General features: G+C 43.0%; 1 protein-coding gene across 5 annotated transcripts in view; it reads right to left on the bottom strand.

Annotated features, from left to right (window-relative positions):
* WDR48 (WD repeat domain 48) overlaps window positions 1–693 on the bottom strand; it is a 34063-nt gene extending 33370 nt beyond the window's left edge. The window contains exon 1 of one of the 5 annotated variants that reach the window (XM_084751850.1): window positions 550–693. In XM_084751850.1, the coding sequence (XP_084607976.1) occupies window positions 550–663 (114 nt within the window). In that variant the 5' untranslated portion in view covers window positions 664–693. Of the gene's footprint in view, window positions 1–190; window positions 337–549 lie in introns of those variants that run through there. The other 4 variants (XM_084751853.1, XM_084751852.1, XM_084751851.1 and 1 more) reach the window with 4 other exon arrangements.
* Between the last annotated feature and the right edge of the window lie 16446 nt (window positions 694–17139).

Genomic DNA, 17139 nt, shown 5'->3' on the forward strand with positions numbered 1-17139 from the left:
GTCCCATATTTCGGAGACTAGGACTAAAAGGAAGACTGGAAGATGCACAGTGAGTATGGAAGGGGTCAGGCGGGAAGCAAGGCCTACTGCGAGGGAAGGGAAACTGTCATCTCTTCCAGCGCAGAGCTCCCACGTGCGACCCGGCCCCGCCACGCCCCCGCAAGGCCCCTCGCTTCCCGGCCTCACCCACCCGCGGGCACCGCGCGGCCTCCGCCGCCGGGTCGCGGCTGCTCCCGAGGAAGGTGGCCGAGAGCAGAGGCAGGTGAGCGGGTAGCAGGCCCATGGCGCCGCCGCACGCCCGGTGCCCCGGGACGGCGGTTCCCGGGGACAGCGGTTCCCCGCGACCGCTCGCGAGGACCGCGCTCCTAGTCCGCCCGCCACTGCCTCAGGCCGTTGGCGCCGCGGCCCCACCCCTCGCGCCGCTGCGCCCCGCCCCGCCATCCTCCGGCCGTCGAACCCCGCCGGTCGCGGCCCGAGGCGTCCGCCCGCCCGCGGGGGAACCCTACCCGACGGCAGCGTCGCCAGGGCCGCGGAGCCGGGCCGCCATACCTGAACTTTCCTCCGCCCGGCTGTGTTCTGCCGGTGATGGGCCGCCATCTTGCATGTTGACACTCCAACGTCACTTCCGGAAGGGGCTAGGCGCCGGCGGATGTCCCGCCCCATTCCATTGGTTGGGTAGACGGTAGGCAGGGCGTGGGCTTTACTGGCGGCTTGCGAGGGAAAGTGCCTGTGGAGAAATAAGAGTGCGGGCGGTCACGCTAATGGAGGCAGAGCCGAGGGGCGCGTTCTTGTCTGGCTCCCAGTGTCTGAGTTCCAGGGCCGCCCCAGACGCCAGCATGTAGAGGGAAGCGGTCAAGAGAAGTTTTATTATTATATAGTCTTTTTAAAACTATATTTAAATTTTATTTTGTACATTTGTGCTTTGCCGGCATGTATGTATGTGCACAATGTACACTCAGTACTCACGGCGGTCAGAAGAGGGCATCGGATTCCCTGGATCCAAAATTACAGTTGTTTGTAAGTCATTATGTTGGTGCTGGGAATAGAACTCAGGATATGTGCAAAAGCAGTCAGTGCACTTAACTGCTGAACCATGTCTCTAACTTCATATTTATTGGTTAAAAAAAAGTTGTTATTTACTTATTTAAAGCATGGTTTCACTCTGTAGTCTTGGCTGGCGAAGAATATGCTATGTATACCAGGCTGACCTCCAACTCCTGTGTCGGTCAGAGGACAACTTGTGCTAGTCAGGTCTCTCTTTCCACTATGTGGATCTCAAGGTTCAGGCTTGGCAGCAGGCATCTTTATCCAGTGAGCCATCTCACCAGCCCCCTCAGGATCTTGCCCCAGACTCAAGTGCTAGAATTACAGACTTGTGCCTCTACAGCTGGCAATATGGAGCTTAGGAAGTTAAGTGAAATAATGTTAGCATAGACCCTATATGTAGGAGGTATATGGAAGACAATATACTTTAAATGATCACCTTGGCCAAAACATTATAGCCTCTATGGAAACCCACTGCCTTTGTAAGCTAACTAAAAATTACAAAGGGGCTGGAGAGATGGCTGAAGAAGTTAAGAGCTCTTGCTGTTCTTACCGAGGGACCTGGGTTTGGTTCCTAACATACACAAGGAAGCTCATGAGCATCTGTAACTCCAGTTCTGAAGGTCTCCTGAGATACCAGAGGAAATAAAATAGATTTCAGGGTCACCTGGAGCAAAGGTTAAGAAATAGGTCTACAGGAAATAATCTGGCCAGCTACAGGGAGTAACCAGGGCTGCATTCCCTCTTGAGCTGACAGGATACTGTTCCCTAGCAACCTACCTGGATGGCCGCTGAAACTATGGCCAAAGGCCATATAGCCAGGTAGGTTGCCAGAACCACAGAACCATGTATGGCCTCATCACCTACCTAAGCGTCATAAAGTCCTTTGAAGAAACAGAGATTTGGGCTCAAAGCTGCAAGGAAGAGCCCCAGGAGAAATAGCATTACCTAGCAACTAACCCGAAGGGTCCCACTGGAGATAGAGTTGCTAAGAGACCCAGTTTTATTGCCACATTCCTTTGTGCCCACTGGAGATAGGGTTACTATGAAATCAGACACTTCCCTGGACAAGGTAGTGAACAAAGAGAACAAAGAAAGCTAAGCTATGGGTGCTCTTGGCGCCTTTTTCTGTACCCTGTCACTTTTAGACATTAGACCTCCTCATGTTACTCAACCAATAGGTGCTTGCCAGGCTGGAGCTCCCCTGCTTGGGGCACTGGGAGAGATAGGAACCTATAAGTTTACCGTCAGCTCAGAGTTCAGGACTCTTTCTGGATACCACTGTTGGTGACCACAAGAGCCTGGCTTGAGTCGAAAAAAAAATTAAAGGTCCTTGCGTGTATTGCATCGGTATTGAGTCCTGGTGGTCTTTTTGGGGGTCTTGCAGTCTGGGCATGCTGTGGCCCATCTCAGTCAGGTATAGGTCGTTGGGAACCAGAGTTCTCAAAGCGTCGTTGGGCAAAGATAGGCCAAGTGACAAACAGAGACAAACCCAAGGGAGTGTTTGAATCTGAGTGTTTTTTGCAGGCAAGCAAGCTAGGTTTTTAATACATATTTTTTTGGGATGGGGAGTGTTTTGGTCATTACATTTTTTTCATACAATTCAAAATACAGGATGCAGAGTAATAATGTTGTCATCAGTCTTGAATCATTCTTAAGTCATTAGAGTGATATCAGTACTCATGTGCCCTCTTTATCAAAGGTCAATGTTCTCTCATTATGCCAAACATCTGTGAGTCATCTTAGCTCTTCTCGTCACTATCTGGAGCTTTCTTAAACACTTTATTTGTAAGTCATAATATAAACTATTAACTGGTGATTAATTCTTAGCCATGTTTGTGTTAACAAGTGGAGTGGAACTCGGTGGTAAACTTGCCTGAATGACCCTTGGCTGTAGTCCCACATCATGTTGTCTCATAGCAACAGAGTTATGTTTGAAAAGTTCTGATATGAAAGAAGAAACAAAGGTAGAATGTTCTAAAACAAATGAGAAAAAGAAAGGCTGCAATCAGTTACTCCTGGCAGGAACATCAGACCCTTTCAGGGTCTCTCTCCAGGGTAGGGGCCGTCACCTCGGGTTGTGCAGTATCATTTGTCACACAGACACCACTGGAGGGGTCGTGACAGTTCTTCCTTTTTTATTTTTTAATTGTAGTTAGTAAATTTCTTGTTTGGCTGTGGAAATAGATATGAAGATTAGACAAAGCAAAAGTAAAAACACAACGCTAGCCAGGACTCCAATAGAAATTAACCAATGCAGCCAAGTGTCAGGAGTTAAGTTGGCAAGTCCCACTTGTAACCTTTTATCTATAATTTGTTGTTCAGCAAGGACCTGAGAAATATTTATGTTTAAGTTATTGACAAAATGAGCAGTTTGTACTTCTGAAACTAATGCAGCAGTTGACATTGCAAAGGTTGTAAGGATAGCTATCAAGGTGCTAATTCCTAAAATATGAACAGCAAGAAATCTCTTAGGCCTAATGAGTTCATTGACCCTTTCCAAAGTTTGTAGAGCTGCATTATCAAACCATAGATCTTCTTTAAGATCCACTGGCAGCAGAACATATGCTGGTCTTTTTAAAAGCAACATGGCAGAATGAGATATGTCCAAAGAAGGATCTACACAATTAGTGAGATTATGCTCAGAACAATGTATATAGAAGGATTTTCTTACATCAGTGATATGAAAAATTTGAGGTTGTCCCATCAAAATACCATATGGATCCCCAACACAAGCTCTAATAGCGATGAGGCAGTGAAGAATCAGTCTGAGACTGGCTGAGATTGAGATTCTTCATCTGTAATATTGTTCCCTGAAGTTCTTTCTTCTTCCTTTTTTACCCCATCCTGGATAAAGGCCTTTTGATTGAAAGGTCGGACCAGGGGGTCTGGGATCCAGATGAGTGATTCTGCCTTCTGTGGAAACACACAAGCGTATCCTTTCCCTAGGTGATTAAGACATCTGGCCCTTTCCAGGTGCCGATAAAAAGATCTTTCCATATTACCATAGGCATAGCAGTGGGTTGTGTGTTTCCGCCTGGGAGTCAGACCTTTATCATCCATGTTAAGATGACTAGTAGTTGCCTGACCCTGTGGATATAGGGATACCTGTTGTGTGTTCAATTTCCCATTGTGCGCAGAACTTAGAAAAAGCTTGTGGGGTATAAGCTGGGCCACTGTCAGTTTTTATTCTTTTTGGTAGTCCCAAAGTAGAAAAACAAATAAAAAGATGTTGAATCACATCCTTTACAGTTTCACCAGTTCTAGGTGTAGCCATTACTGCATATGAATAAGTGTCCACTGTCACATGTACATAAGCCAATCTCCCAAATTCAGGGATATGAGTAACATCCATCTTCCAGAGGATTTGAGTCTTCACTCCCTTAGGATTAACTCCCATCTTTAGTGGATGATAAACATCAGGGCACTGTCCACAATTTTTCACAATTTGTCTAGCTTATTCCTTGGTGATGGTAAACATTTTTTTAAAAGCTAAAGCATTTTGATGATGTAAAGCATGACTATCAGTAACCCATTCTAACAATCCTGCAACAGTATGTTCTTTATTGAGCATATCTGCCATATGATTGCCTAAAGATAATGGTCCTGGTAGCTTAGTATGTGTCCAATGTAGATCTTTTTTGATTGCTCTTGTAACAACTTTTGCAATTTCTGTAACAGTAGGATGATTTTTGAGTTTCCAGACACTAAGGCAGTTTCAATGTCTGGAAAAAGAGGAACTATATATTTTGAATCTGCATAAAGGTTAAATGTTTCATGTAAAATTTATAGAGCAGTGATAACTGCAATGATCTCTGCTTGTTGAGAGGAAATTTGTTGTGACCTTTTTGTAATTGGGGGTGGGGTCCACCTTTAACATATACTGCTGCAGTTCCATTTGAAGATCCATCAGTAAAAACCAAAAGGGCTCCTGCTATAGGATCCTTTGTTGTTTTTGAAGGAAAAATAGTGTCTGTCTCTTCCACAAATTTTAATATAGGATTTTGAGGTATATAAATTTTTATTTGACCCATATAATATGATAGAGCAATTCACCAATTGTCACATGTTTGTAAAAGAGTATCCAACTGTTCTTTATTATAAGGAATAATTGTTTCTTGTGTTTCTTTTCCAAATAACTCTTGAGATCTTAATCTTCCTTTTATAATTAATTGGCTACACATATATGGATAGGAAGAAACCATTTTTATTTGCATATGAGGCAAATAAATCCACTCTGAAATCCCATCCTGCCAGAGGCAGGCAGTAGGCATATAGCTAGTCTTTATTATAATGAGAGATCAAGGCTTAGTAGAATTAATTTGTTGAACTCTGAATCCTGCATCCTTTGATCTATTAGTTCTAGCTGTTGCAAGGCTTCTTGAGTTAACTGCCTGGGCGATCTTGGATCTGGATCTCCTTTCAGAGTTTTAAACAAATGATGTAATTGTCCAGTAGTAATTCTTAAATAGGGTCTGATGATCCAATTTATATTTCCCAATAATTTTTGAAAATCATTGTGTTTTTAATTTATCAATCCTAAATTGTAACTTTTGTGACATAATAAAGTTGTCATGGATAGTTTTTCCCATGTAACTAATTGGTCTATTATGTTGTATTTTGTCAGGGGCAATAACCAATCCATATCGAGTTAAAGACTCAATCATATCTTTAAGAATGAATTCAGTCAATTCTTTTGTCTTTTCTGCTATTAGAATATCATCGATATAGTGCAAAATAAAAGCCTTCCCATATTTACTTCTAGCAAAATTTAATGCTTGATCCACAAATTTCTGACAAAGAGTGGGAGTATTTTTCATTCCCTGAGGCAAGACTTTCCACTGATACCTTTGATAAGGTCTCTGAAAGTTAACTGAAGGTATGCTAAATGCAAATTTATGAGAATGTTCAGGATGTAATTTAATAGTGAAAAAAAAAACCAATCCTTCAAATCTATAACAATAATATAATAACCTTCAGGAACAGCTGCAGGAGAAGGGGGGGCCAGGTTTAAGGGCCCCCATATCATGCATAGTTTTATTTACAGCTCTTAAATCTTGTAGAAAACCTCCAGTTCCCTGATGTTTTCTTAATGACAAACACGGGAATATTCCATGGACTGTTTGATTCCTCTATATGTCCTGTATCTAATTACTCTTTAACAGGTTGTTCTAATGTCTGTATCTTTTCTTGTGTTAGGAGCCACTGATTAATCCAAACAGCTTCCTCATTTATCCATGAAATTTTATCTGCATATAATTCAATATTCCTTGACTATGTTTTCCTTCTACCTTTATGGTTATCAGAGGTCTCTGGTTATTTCCTGAGTCCGGGCTACCACTTCAGTAGACCCAAACCCCTCTTCGCCTCTGTCTTGCTTTAAAGTTGGATCAAGCAGTTGAACAGAGGGAAGCAACAGAGTCTGAGCCACACACTGATTTTTGTGTAATTGCACAGTCTCCTTTAAAGGCCTGATTAGAATCTTTACTTCCCCCTGGAAATCAGAGTCAATTACTCCCTCATAAAGAGAAAGCAGATAATCTTTGTCTACTGCAAAGATCTAACCCTGTGCTTCCTGGTGTTGCTCTTGGCAGATCTAAGATGTTAAATTCAGGGGCCCCTCATCCAGTTTTTTTGTCTCCCCATCTGTAAGGGGGAGGTCTCATCTTTGTGAAATTTTGATTTATACTCATGTTTCCAATGCTTTCCTTTCTTACACCGAGGACACAACCCCAGAGGCTTGTTTATCTTAGCTTTATTATTGGAGGTCTGCTTTCTCTTGGTGCAGTCACAACTAAAGCGACCCTGCTGACCACAAGAAAAGCATGACGTTTTTTGGTTGTTACCTCCTTTTAAGTTCTGAAGGCGCGAAAATGGATTTTTCTTCCTCTTCCTCCTCCTCCTCTTCCTCCTCCTCTTTCTTCTTCTTCTTCTTCTTCTTCTTCTTCTTCTTCTTCTTCTTCTTCTTCTTCTTCTTCTTCTTCTTCTTCTTCTTCTTCAGAATAGCACTTCAGGATGCATTTAGCCAAATTGTTTATTTAGCACAAGCCCATCCAGGCTATTGATCAGACTCACAGAGAAACCAAAACCGGTATGATTTCCTTATAACATAATCTTCCAGTAAGAAGTAAGGTGCGGTGATGTATGGTAGACTATACAGTTGCCACTAAAGAGTGGTGGACATGCCAGGCATTGGTGGCATGCACCTTTAATGTCAGCACTGTAGGAGGAGGTTTTTCCACCTGTCCTTATGCTCCCATGATAATGACTCATGAGATTCAATTACAAATACCTAGGCCATTTAGCTAGGCTCCTCTCTCACTAGCTCATCACTTAAAATAACACACCTATTCTAATTCACACTCTGCCACATGGCTGGTTACTTAAGCTCAGGCGCCATTTGTCCTTTCCTTCTCATAACTTGCCTGTCAGGCTCTTGCCCAGAATCCCTTCTGCCTGCCAGACTTCTCACTTATTTCCTGCCTCAGCCATACACCATGGGTTTTTTTTTCCTTTTGTTTTTTTTTTTCCGAGACAGGGTTTCTCTGTGTAGCCTTGGCTGCCCTAGACTCGCTTTATAGACCAGAGTAGCCTCGAACTCACAATGATCCGCCTGCCTCTGCCTCCCGAGTGCTGGGATTAAAGGTGTGTGCCACCACACCCAGCTAGGTCATGGGTTTTTTAATTGACAGGCGTTGCCTCCATACAATACACACAAGTTCCTTTTACATGTCAGCACATGGGAGGCAGCGGCAGGCAGATCTCTGAGTCTGAGGACAGCCTGATCTACAGAGTGAGTTCCAGGACAGTCAGGGCTACACAGAGAAACCCTGTCTCAAAAACCCAAACCAAATGAAACCAAACCAAACCAAAGATGTATAGGCCAAACAAAGTTGTATAAGCAACTTTAGTAATGTATGAACCTAATCTTGAGATGTCGGAGTTTCTGAGTTTGTGAAATAAGGGTCACACCCACTACGATTTTTTTTTGACTAGTATTTTTGGAAGCTTCAGCCAGTTCAACTTCTGTACAAAAGCTTACCCTACATAAAAGGCACATTTGTGTAATTTTAATTTAACTTATTTAGTTTGTGTGTGCATGTGTGAATGTACATGTGTGTGTTGGGGTGACCAAGGATGCCAGAAGGAAACACCTGCCTTACCCAGTGTTCTACGCTGTGAAGAGACACCATGACCAAGGCAACTCTTTTTTCCCCCCCAGACAGGGTTTCTCTGTGTAGCCTGGGCTGTCCTGGACTCACTTTGTAAACCAGGCTGGCCTCGAACTCACAGCGATCCGCCTGCCTCTGCCTCCGGAGTGCTGGGATTAAAGGCGTGCGCCACCACTGGCCTCCAAGGCAACTCTTGTAAGAGAACGTATTTAGTTATGGCTGCTTAACGTTTCAGAGGCTTAGTCCGTTATTATCATGGCAAGGAACATGGCGGCACACAAGCAGACATGATGCTGGAGAAGGAGCTAAGAGTTCTACATCCAGATACAGAGGCAGCAGGAAGAGAGAGCCAGTGGACCTGGCTTGAGCGTTTGAAACCTCACAGCCCACCCCCAGTGACACACTTCCTCCAACAAGGCCACACCTACGCATCCTTCCTAAATAGTGCCGCTCCCTGATGACCAAGCCTCCAAACGTATGGACCCGTGGGTTCCATTCTTATTCAAACCACCACAGCACCTGATGCCCTGGAGGTGGAGTTACAGGCAGCTGTGAGCTGCCTGTCATGGCTGCTGGGAACTGAACTCTGGTCTTTTGCAAGAACAGCAAAAGCTTTTAATCAGTGCGACATCTCTCTGTCCGTGTGATACATCTTTTAGATTGTTTATATTTTGCTCACTTGATAAATACAGTACCCCAACTTTGCAATCTCTGTGGGCAGTCAGTTCTCCCACAAAAGAACTGGGAAGATGCTGGAGAGAGAGGATTATGTCAAAAATAGTATGTTTATTTCTTGTCAGAGAGAACTGTTGTAAATGCTGTCTTGAAAATTTCCCTTCCAAGTGAAAAGAAGTCATAGTGTTTAGCAGGTAGCTCATTTATGACCACTGAGAAGAAAACAGCCTCCTCAGCCTCTGTGTCAGGGCCCCTCTTTACAATGGCCCAATAATAGCACATACCATTTCCCAGTCTAGAAATGTTCTGTCTGGTTTTCCCACTGGAGGGCAGTAGAGATCCGTGTGTGTGTGTGTGTGTGTGTGTGTGTGTGTGTGTGTGTGTGTGTGTGTGTACATGGCTCCTGATTTTGGAAGTCACTGGCTGTCATCTGAAATGCCTTAGCATGTTTGATGCCTGCTGATGAAACATCTCAATTAAAGCACTTCTACAAGAAATGGATTTTATCTATAAAAATGAAGATTTTTTGAAGATAAGCTATATAAAAATAAACCACAATTTGTGTTTTTAAGGCCAGTGGGTCAGTGAGTTTTGGATTAGAGCAACCCCAGATTAACAGTGTTTGAAAAAAGGTTACACTTTTGCCAAAAACAGTTTCTTACCATTATTTTTTTAAAAATCAGACCAGTTTGTGTGTGTGTGTGTGTGTGTGTGTGTGTGTTTGTTTTCAAGACAGGGTTTCTCTGTGTATCCCTGGCTGTCCTGGAACTCACTCATTAGACCACGATGGCCTTGAACTCAGAGATCTGCCTTTTTCTGCCTCCCAATTGCTGGGATTAAAAGCATGTACCATCACCTCCTGGAAAATCAAACAGTTTTTGCATAGCATTTACATTTTATTAGATTATCCTAGGAGTAACCTAGAGATGACTGAGAGTGTACGGGACATTTTACAGATATTCCATGGAGATTCCACACTGTTTTGTATAGGACTCTTGAGCATCCCAGAATTTTGGTACCCAAGAGAGTCTTGAAAGTAGTCTGGATACAAGGGATGATGTGTACAAAATAACAATTATATAATAACTGTGCTGCAAATGTTTCTTTTTTGGCAGTATGGTTTTTACCCAGGATTTAAATGGGTAGAGGATTTCCAAAGTTTAGTACAAAAAAAAAAGTGTAGTGGGTGTGACTTTTACCCAATACACTTGAATGTGTCTAAGTTGATGCCATATCAGGTTATTAAAATTAAGTGTAATTCTGAACCATCAAGGTGGCTTAGCAGGTACAGGTGCTTGTACCAAGCCTGATGACCAGAGGTCAATCTCTAATCCACATGCTGGAAGGAGAGAAGTGACTCCAACAAGTTGTCCTCTGACCTCCGCACGTGTGCTGTGGCATGCACGTCCCTCTGCCGCAGAAGTCAGAAGAAAAATTTAAAAATTAAATTACGTATACTTCTGAGCTCCTACATAATCAAAACGGTGGGAAACTCATTCTCAATGGTAGTTAATGCGCCTGTAGCTACGTCAGTCTATCTTAAGGTCATACATCAATTTTAGGATCATACTTGGGGGTGGGGCGGGGTACCAGGAATCCTGAAGCAACAGTGTTTAGAAATGTACTCTCTCGGAAGTGACAGGCCAGTGGCCTTTTCTTCCACTCCGAGTGGGCCATTATCAGGGCTGGGAATCCTAGAGCCTGTGACCTAGCCCTCAGAGTACCAACCACCATCTGCCTGGATGCATTCTGTGATGGTCATGGTTTTCTTTTCTTGCAGAACCTCTCTACTCTCACTAACTCCTCCTCGGGCCTCTTAAGGGAATTGGGTTGTTTTCTGGTTCCTTACCCCACCCAACTTTCTAATATAGTGTCTTCAGTGGTCTTGGGCTTTGACCAAAGTCCAGGTGACAACCTATCTTTAGGTTGTCCTGCTTTTTGCTGGGCAACATAAACACCCCTGAGATCAGCAAGCTCTGTGGATTGACGAGGGAAGGGAAATTACATGCAGAGCTGGGACAATCTAGTGCCTTAACAGATTATCCTGCCCCAGAAGCTGGAGTCAAACACTGTTCGTTCCTAGTACTCTCCCAGGGGAAACCACAGGCATTCTGTATGCCTCTAAGCACCTTCAAACTGCATTCAAAGCCAGGCCTACAAGTCTGGAAATCTCTTAGCTAATTTGTTGTACATGAATGCCTGGAGAAGCCTTTGAATGGTAAATGCAGTGGGAGGGGCAGTTTCCATGGCAACAGTCCAATGCATCTTTTTTTTCCCCCCCTGCAAGTCAATCAGGTCTTCATTGCTGAGCTGCTGTGCTGAGCAGGTGAGGACTGTGTCTTGGTGCAGGGAGGAGGGGTTGTAAGAGGTGAAGTCCTAAGCAGGTGGAGCTACATCCTGAACCCACTGAGCAGTGCTACCCGAGCTTTGGCTTCCTGTGGTTGCCCTGGACCATTTGGGGAAAATTCGTTGGCAACACTCATGACAAAGAACCAGTTTCTTTAATAATACAAAGAATGATCACAAGCTAACACAGAACACAATAGAAAAGAAGAAAAAAAAAAAAAAGAAGATGAGTAAAGGGCACTTACAGATACCTTACAGAAAAAGAAGAGGAATGGTTGGTTTTATATGGGAATGCCCTTAATCTCACTCGTAATGAAGAAAATACGTGCTGAAGGGAACGCCACTTTTCTCCTACACCTCAGAAAAGACCTGAACGTTTGATGAGACGCTGTGCTCAGGTGATGTGGGGAAGCTGTCGTTTACACAGGAGGAGTGAGAATGTAAATGGATATAATTGCCAGGAACATGACTCATAGCAGCTCTGTTCCTAGCAGTTCATTCTCCAGCTGCACTTACGGTTAATACAGGGAAAGCGTACATCGTTGGAGAAGATGCTGGGGACAGATTAAAGGAATGATTGACAGATCCATAAGGATGCATGCAGACAGCTAATGCAGGGCAGAATAGGGAGACCTTGTCTCAGAACCAGAACCCCCAGTCCTGACAAAAGCGTCTTGAGGATGGAAGGCTTTATCTTGGCTCAGAGTTCAAGGAATACAGCCTATCATGGCCGACAACTGGTGGAAGGAGCCTGAGGGCACAGCTGACCACACTGGGTCTGCAGCCAGGATGCAGCTGGCTTTCTCTTCTCTGTTGTTCAGGACCCAACCCCACATTTGGGGGTGCTCCACCACCATCTTTTGACCCAGCTCTTAGGGGAGGCAAAGCCTGCACTGCTTGTTTAGAACAAGTTTTAAAAATCTGGAAAAACACGCCTTTTGTCCCAGCACTTAGGAGGCCGAGGCAGGCGGATCACTGTGAGTTCGAGGCCAGCCTGGTCTACAAAGAGAGTCCAGGACAGCCAAGGCTAACACAGAGAGACCCTTTCTCAAAAAAAAAAAAAAAAAAAAAAAAAAAGAATCTGGAAAGAGGTCTGAGTCACTAAAATATACAAGGCCCCAAAGCAGCCTTCAGTGATTTTTTTTTTTTTTTTTTTTTTTTTTGGCAAAGATTGACACCAGCCGTAAATAGAATAATATCAGATTCAGAAGCCAGAGAAATATTGATTGAATCTTTGGCTTTTGAAAATGCTGATTCAGAGCTGGCTGCCTTTAATCCTAGCACTCAGGGAGGCAGAGGCAGGTGGATCTGTGTCAGTTCGAGGCCAGCCTGGTCTACAAAGCAAGTCCAGGACAGCCAAGGCTACACAGAGAGACCTTGTCTTGAAAAGCAGACAAACAAAGCAAAACAAAATGCTAATTCAGAATGCAAAAAGATGATTAGACCTTTAGAGGCAAGATCAGCACCAATAAAGGCATGGATTAGCATACGGCTGATATTGGATCTCATGTTTACGATGCTAATCTGATAGGAGAAGTAATTTCTAAAAGTCTTCAGAAAAATAAAAATGCAGATGTTTTAATTGTGGTAAGCAAGGCCTTTTGAAAAGGGATTGTAGGCAAGGCGTTCCTAGAAACTGGTTTTTTTTTTCCCTAAAAATAATGATTAAAAAAAAATAGAAAGAAAGAAAAAAGGCCCCAGCCTGCTGGAATATGCAGAAGGTGCTGCAGAGGCTGGCACTGGACTAATGAATGCAGATCAACAAGGAATTAGGCAGGGTAAACCTTTGCCATCCAGAACCGCCTGAAGGGGCCTGAGATTAAATTTGACTTAATCATTCCCTGTCAGCATCAGAGAAACTCATCCACAAAGCAATGAAAAGATTTAATGCCTGTTGTTAAAAAAAAAAAAAAGCTATGTATATAATAAAGGACAGGTCAGCTTCAGTAGATAAACTAAAAAAAAAAATTCAGGAGAGATCACAAAACACATATTTTGGTAAACTGCTATAAATGATCAGAGACCTAAGCTGAAAATACAAATAAATGGCATTGCAATAGAAGGTTTAGTAAGCATAAGAGCATACGTAACAATAATTTCACCAACGTCTTGGTATCCAGATTGGTTACATCTTTGGGATGTAAACATACAGCTTCTAGGGATTGGAACTTTATCTCAGATAAAATAGTGTGCAAAATGGGTCCAATGTATAGGCCAGAAGGACAAATAGGAAAATGAAAGCCATGTGGCTAATATAGCCATGAGATTATGGGGACATGATTTGTTGCAGCAATGGAAAACACAGAGTAACATTTCTCCAATCTCAGAAACAAACCATAAATTAAAGAATTCTTCTGAGAAAATAATTAAAAGGTATTATCAAGAATAGTCAAAGATTGTTTGGGTTTTCCATAACCAGGACATGAAAAAAAGCTGGTGGTCTTTCAAAGGTACCTACTGCACCACTTTTAAAATGGCTAGCTGACAAGCCTGTATGGGTGGATCAGTGGCTTATGACAGAAGAAAAATTGCTCAATACATTGAGGAATATACCAGCCCGTGAAATTTCCCTATGTTTGTTATAAAAAAGGAATCATGAAAATGGAGGGTGTTAACAGATTTAAAAGCCATCGATAAGATGATGGAGCCAATGGGTTGTTTGCAGCTTGGAATCCCATTGCATTCTTTATTACCTAAGTCAAGGCCTTTGATAAGAATTGATTTAAAAGATTGTTTTTTTTCACAATCCCTTTGCACGAGCATGATAGGGAAAGATTTGCTTTCTCAGTGCCTACTTATAATAATAGTTGTCCAATAAAGAGGTATCATTGGAAAGTCTCACCACAGGAATGTTAAACAGTCCTACTTTGTGCCAATATTTTGTACAATTGCTGTCAGAAATAGTTCATGGTTTCCTCAATCTGAAATTTACCATTATATGGAGGACATCTTACTGGCTGATTCAGATGCAGATGCCTTAGAAGAAAAGCTTGATGGGGTAAAGAGAATTTTGCCTCGCTGGGGATTACAAATTGATCTTGGGGGAAAAAAAACAAAGAGGAGATTCTATCAATTATCTAGGATATAAGATAGGTTTACGGAAAGTTCTACCACAGAAAGTACAAGTCAGGAGAGGCCAATTACAAACTCTTAATGATTTTCAAAAATTGCTGGGGGATATTAACTGGCTATGGCCCATAATTGGATTAACTACTCAAGAGCTAAGTAGTTTAGTTCAAGCCTTAAAAGGTAATAAGGACTTAAATAGTCCAAGAAAAATTACCAGCTGAGGCTGAGATAGAATTGGCTTTGGTGGAAAAGAAATTACAGGAGTCACATGTGGATTGCTTGAATCTAAAGCCGGGCTGTATTTTGGTTATTTTGCCCTTTTACTCATTCTCCCACAGGAATTCTTATGCAGAGAGAAGATAATATCTTAGAATGGATATTTTTAGCACATAGAGTAAAAAAAAAAAATTAAAGACCTATGTAAAATTATTTCTGAATTGATTCTGAAAGGAAAAATGATACTTCATCATTAGCAGGAATAAACCCAGCAGAAATGGTGGTACCTTTTAATAATATTGAAATTGCCTCATTATGGGCAGAAAATGAACATTGGCAAAGAGCTTGCAGTAATGTTTTGGGAGAGATTAACAACAAATGTCCCCAAAGCTTGAGACTTTAACTTATAAAAAGAGCTAATTGGGTTCTTCCTCATATAGTAAAAGGTCATCAATTTGTGGAGCACCTACACTCTATACTGATGCAAATAAATCATAAAAGGCAGGAAAAATAAGTAAAGTGATTCAGAGCCCTTCTGGTTCAGTTCAAAAATCAAAGCTATATGCCATTTTTTTGTATGCCATTCTTATGACATTATGTGATTTTCATGAATCCCTTAATATGGTTCCTTCCTTCTTTCCTTCCTTCCTTTATCCCTTCTTTCTTTTGTCTTTTGTTTGAAGATTTATTTATTTATTTTTGGTTTTTCAAGACAGAGTTTCTCTGTGTAGCCTTGACTGTCCTAGACTCACTTTGTAGACCAGGCTGGCCTCAAACTCACAGTGATCCACCTGCCTCTGTCGGCCAAGTGCTGGGATTAGAGGCGTGTACCACCACGCCTGGCTAGATTTATTTTTATGTGCATTGGTGTTCTGCCTGTATTTATGTCTGTGTGAGGGCGCCAGATCCCCCCGGGAACTGGCATTACATACAGCTCTGAGTTGCCATGTGAGTGCTGGGAATTGAACCCGGGTCCTCAGGAAGAGCCGCCAGTGTCTTACCCAGGGAGCCATCTCTCCAGCCCAAGTAGGTGCTTTCTGGTGTTTCTTCTTTGCACAGGTCCCTGAACTGAAGCAGGTACTTTAGACAGCATCCCACACTTCATCTGTCTCTAGGGATTGCCCGTGAACAGTTGAAGATGGCCTGCCACTAACACCTGGGAAGTATGCTGGTTGCTTTCCTGACCTCGGTCACTTATCACCAATGACTGAAAGGGAGGAAGAGCCCTTTCCTTGTCTCAAGATGGGTTGTGTGTTACAAGTGTCCCTTTGGAGTTCCCTGTGGGATCAAGGCCAAGACAGAGTTCACCTGAGTCACATTAAGTGTTCCTGCGTGTTGAGACTGAAGAACAAAGGAAGAGAGACTACAGGGCCCTCTTCTTCCTCTCTGTCTTGGCGTTATCTCCAGCGCAGGCTGAGTCTCTTCACAGCTGTAGCGTTGAAACACTAATTATGACACGGGACGTTTGTGTGTCCTATACCTTTGAAATGCTCTCTGGGCCACTTCAGTTGTTCTGTCTGCCAAGGCGGCAGCAGATCGGTAGCCTCTGCTAGTGATGCCATCTATTAGAGGCAGTTATCTCTAAGTGGTGGTATCACTGATGAATATCTTTCATTTTGGTCCTTTGTTAAATGAGCAAGAAATGTGCCCCCACCTCTTCTCATGCACTCTGATGCTCAGTGCCAACCGTCACCTGGTATTTATTTTCGGGAACCCCTAATTGCAGCTCATCAAGCATTTATCTTGCGTTTACAAGATCTCCCTGCAGGTACATTTTTAGCCATCTTCAGTAAAGCAGCAGCATAATTGCAGGAGAAACTGTAGAACTTAGCCAAAGAGGAAGTAAGTGATGGTGCTGTTGCTTATTCCTTAGGCACACTGACCTTCACAGGGATGGGCAAGACAAAACATCATCTCCAGTGGACCACAGAAGCCAGGGAAGGAGCTCAGGCAAAACCACAGAGGGGTGCGGAAACCCAGCCAGCACACTGGTTTTTATTCGACAACAGGGCGCTGCTTTATTTAATTTGTGCATCTCAAAGCCCCAATTAGGCATGTTTTCCTTTTCTATTTTGAGAATGAAAATGTTCCTGTGTGTGGATCAGCTTAACCTGCCTTTGCTGTTCAGAATGTGAGTGGTTGAATTTGCAGTAAGTTTTGGAATTAATTATAATTCTGAGACAGCCATATGCAGTTGTCCACCTGGCCGAGGCCTGTGGTTAGTTAGGGGAGCAAGTGGCAGAGCTGGGACTGTGTGTCACTCTACTAGCTCTGCTGTCCTTGTTTCCCATGGCCACAATAGCTCTTGCATGAACAGCAAGGTTTTTCTTTTTTCACTTCAAACCACACCCGTGCTTAAGAGTCCCACATCTGTTCTTTCACACTCATCCTCTCTTGCCAGATGAAAGACTCGCATTAACACCTTCCATCTGCCAAATAAAATCTAAAATCCCAGCTTCTCTCTGATAGCAGTCTGTGCCTGGAAAAACTAGCTTGCTGTCTCTCTGGAGCTGGAGTTACAGAGGGCTGTAAATCATCTCATGTGGGTCCTGGGAACTGAACTTGGGTCTCCTGCAAAAGCAGCAAGAGATCTTAACCACTGAGCCACCCCACCTAC

Source organism: Acomys minous (assembly GCF_964271855.1).
Source record: "Acomys minous genome assembly, chromosome: 13".
NCBI classification, from domain to species: domain Eukaryota; kingdom Metazoa; phylum Chordata; class Mammalia; order Rodentia; family Muridae; genus Acomys; species Acomys minous.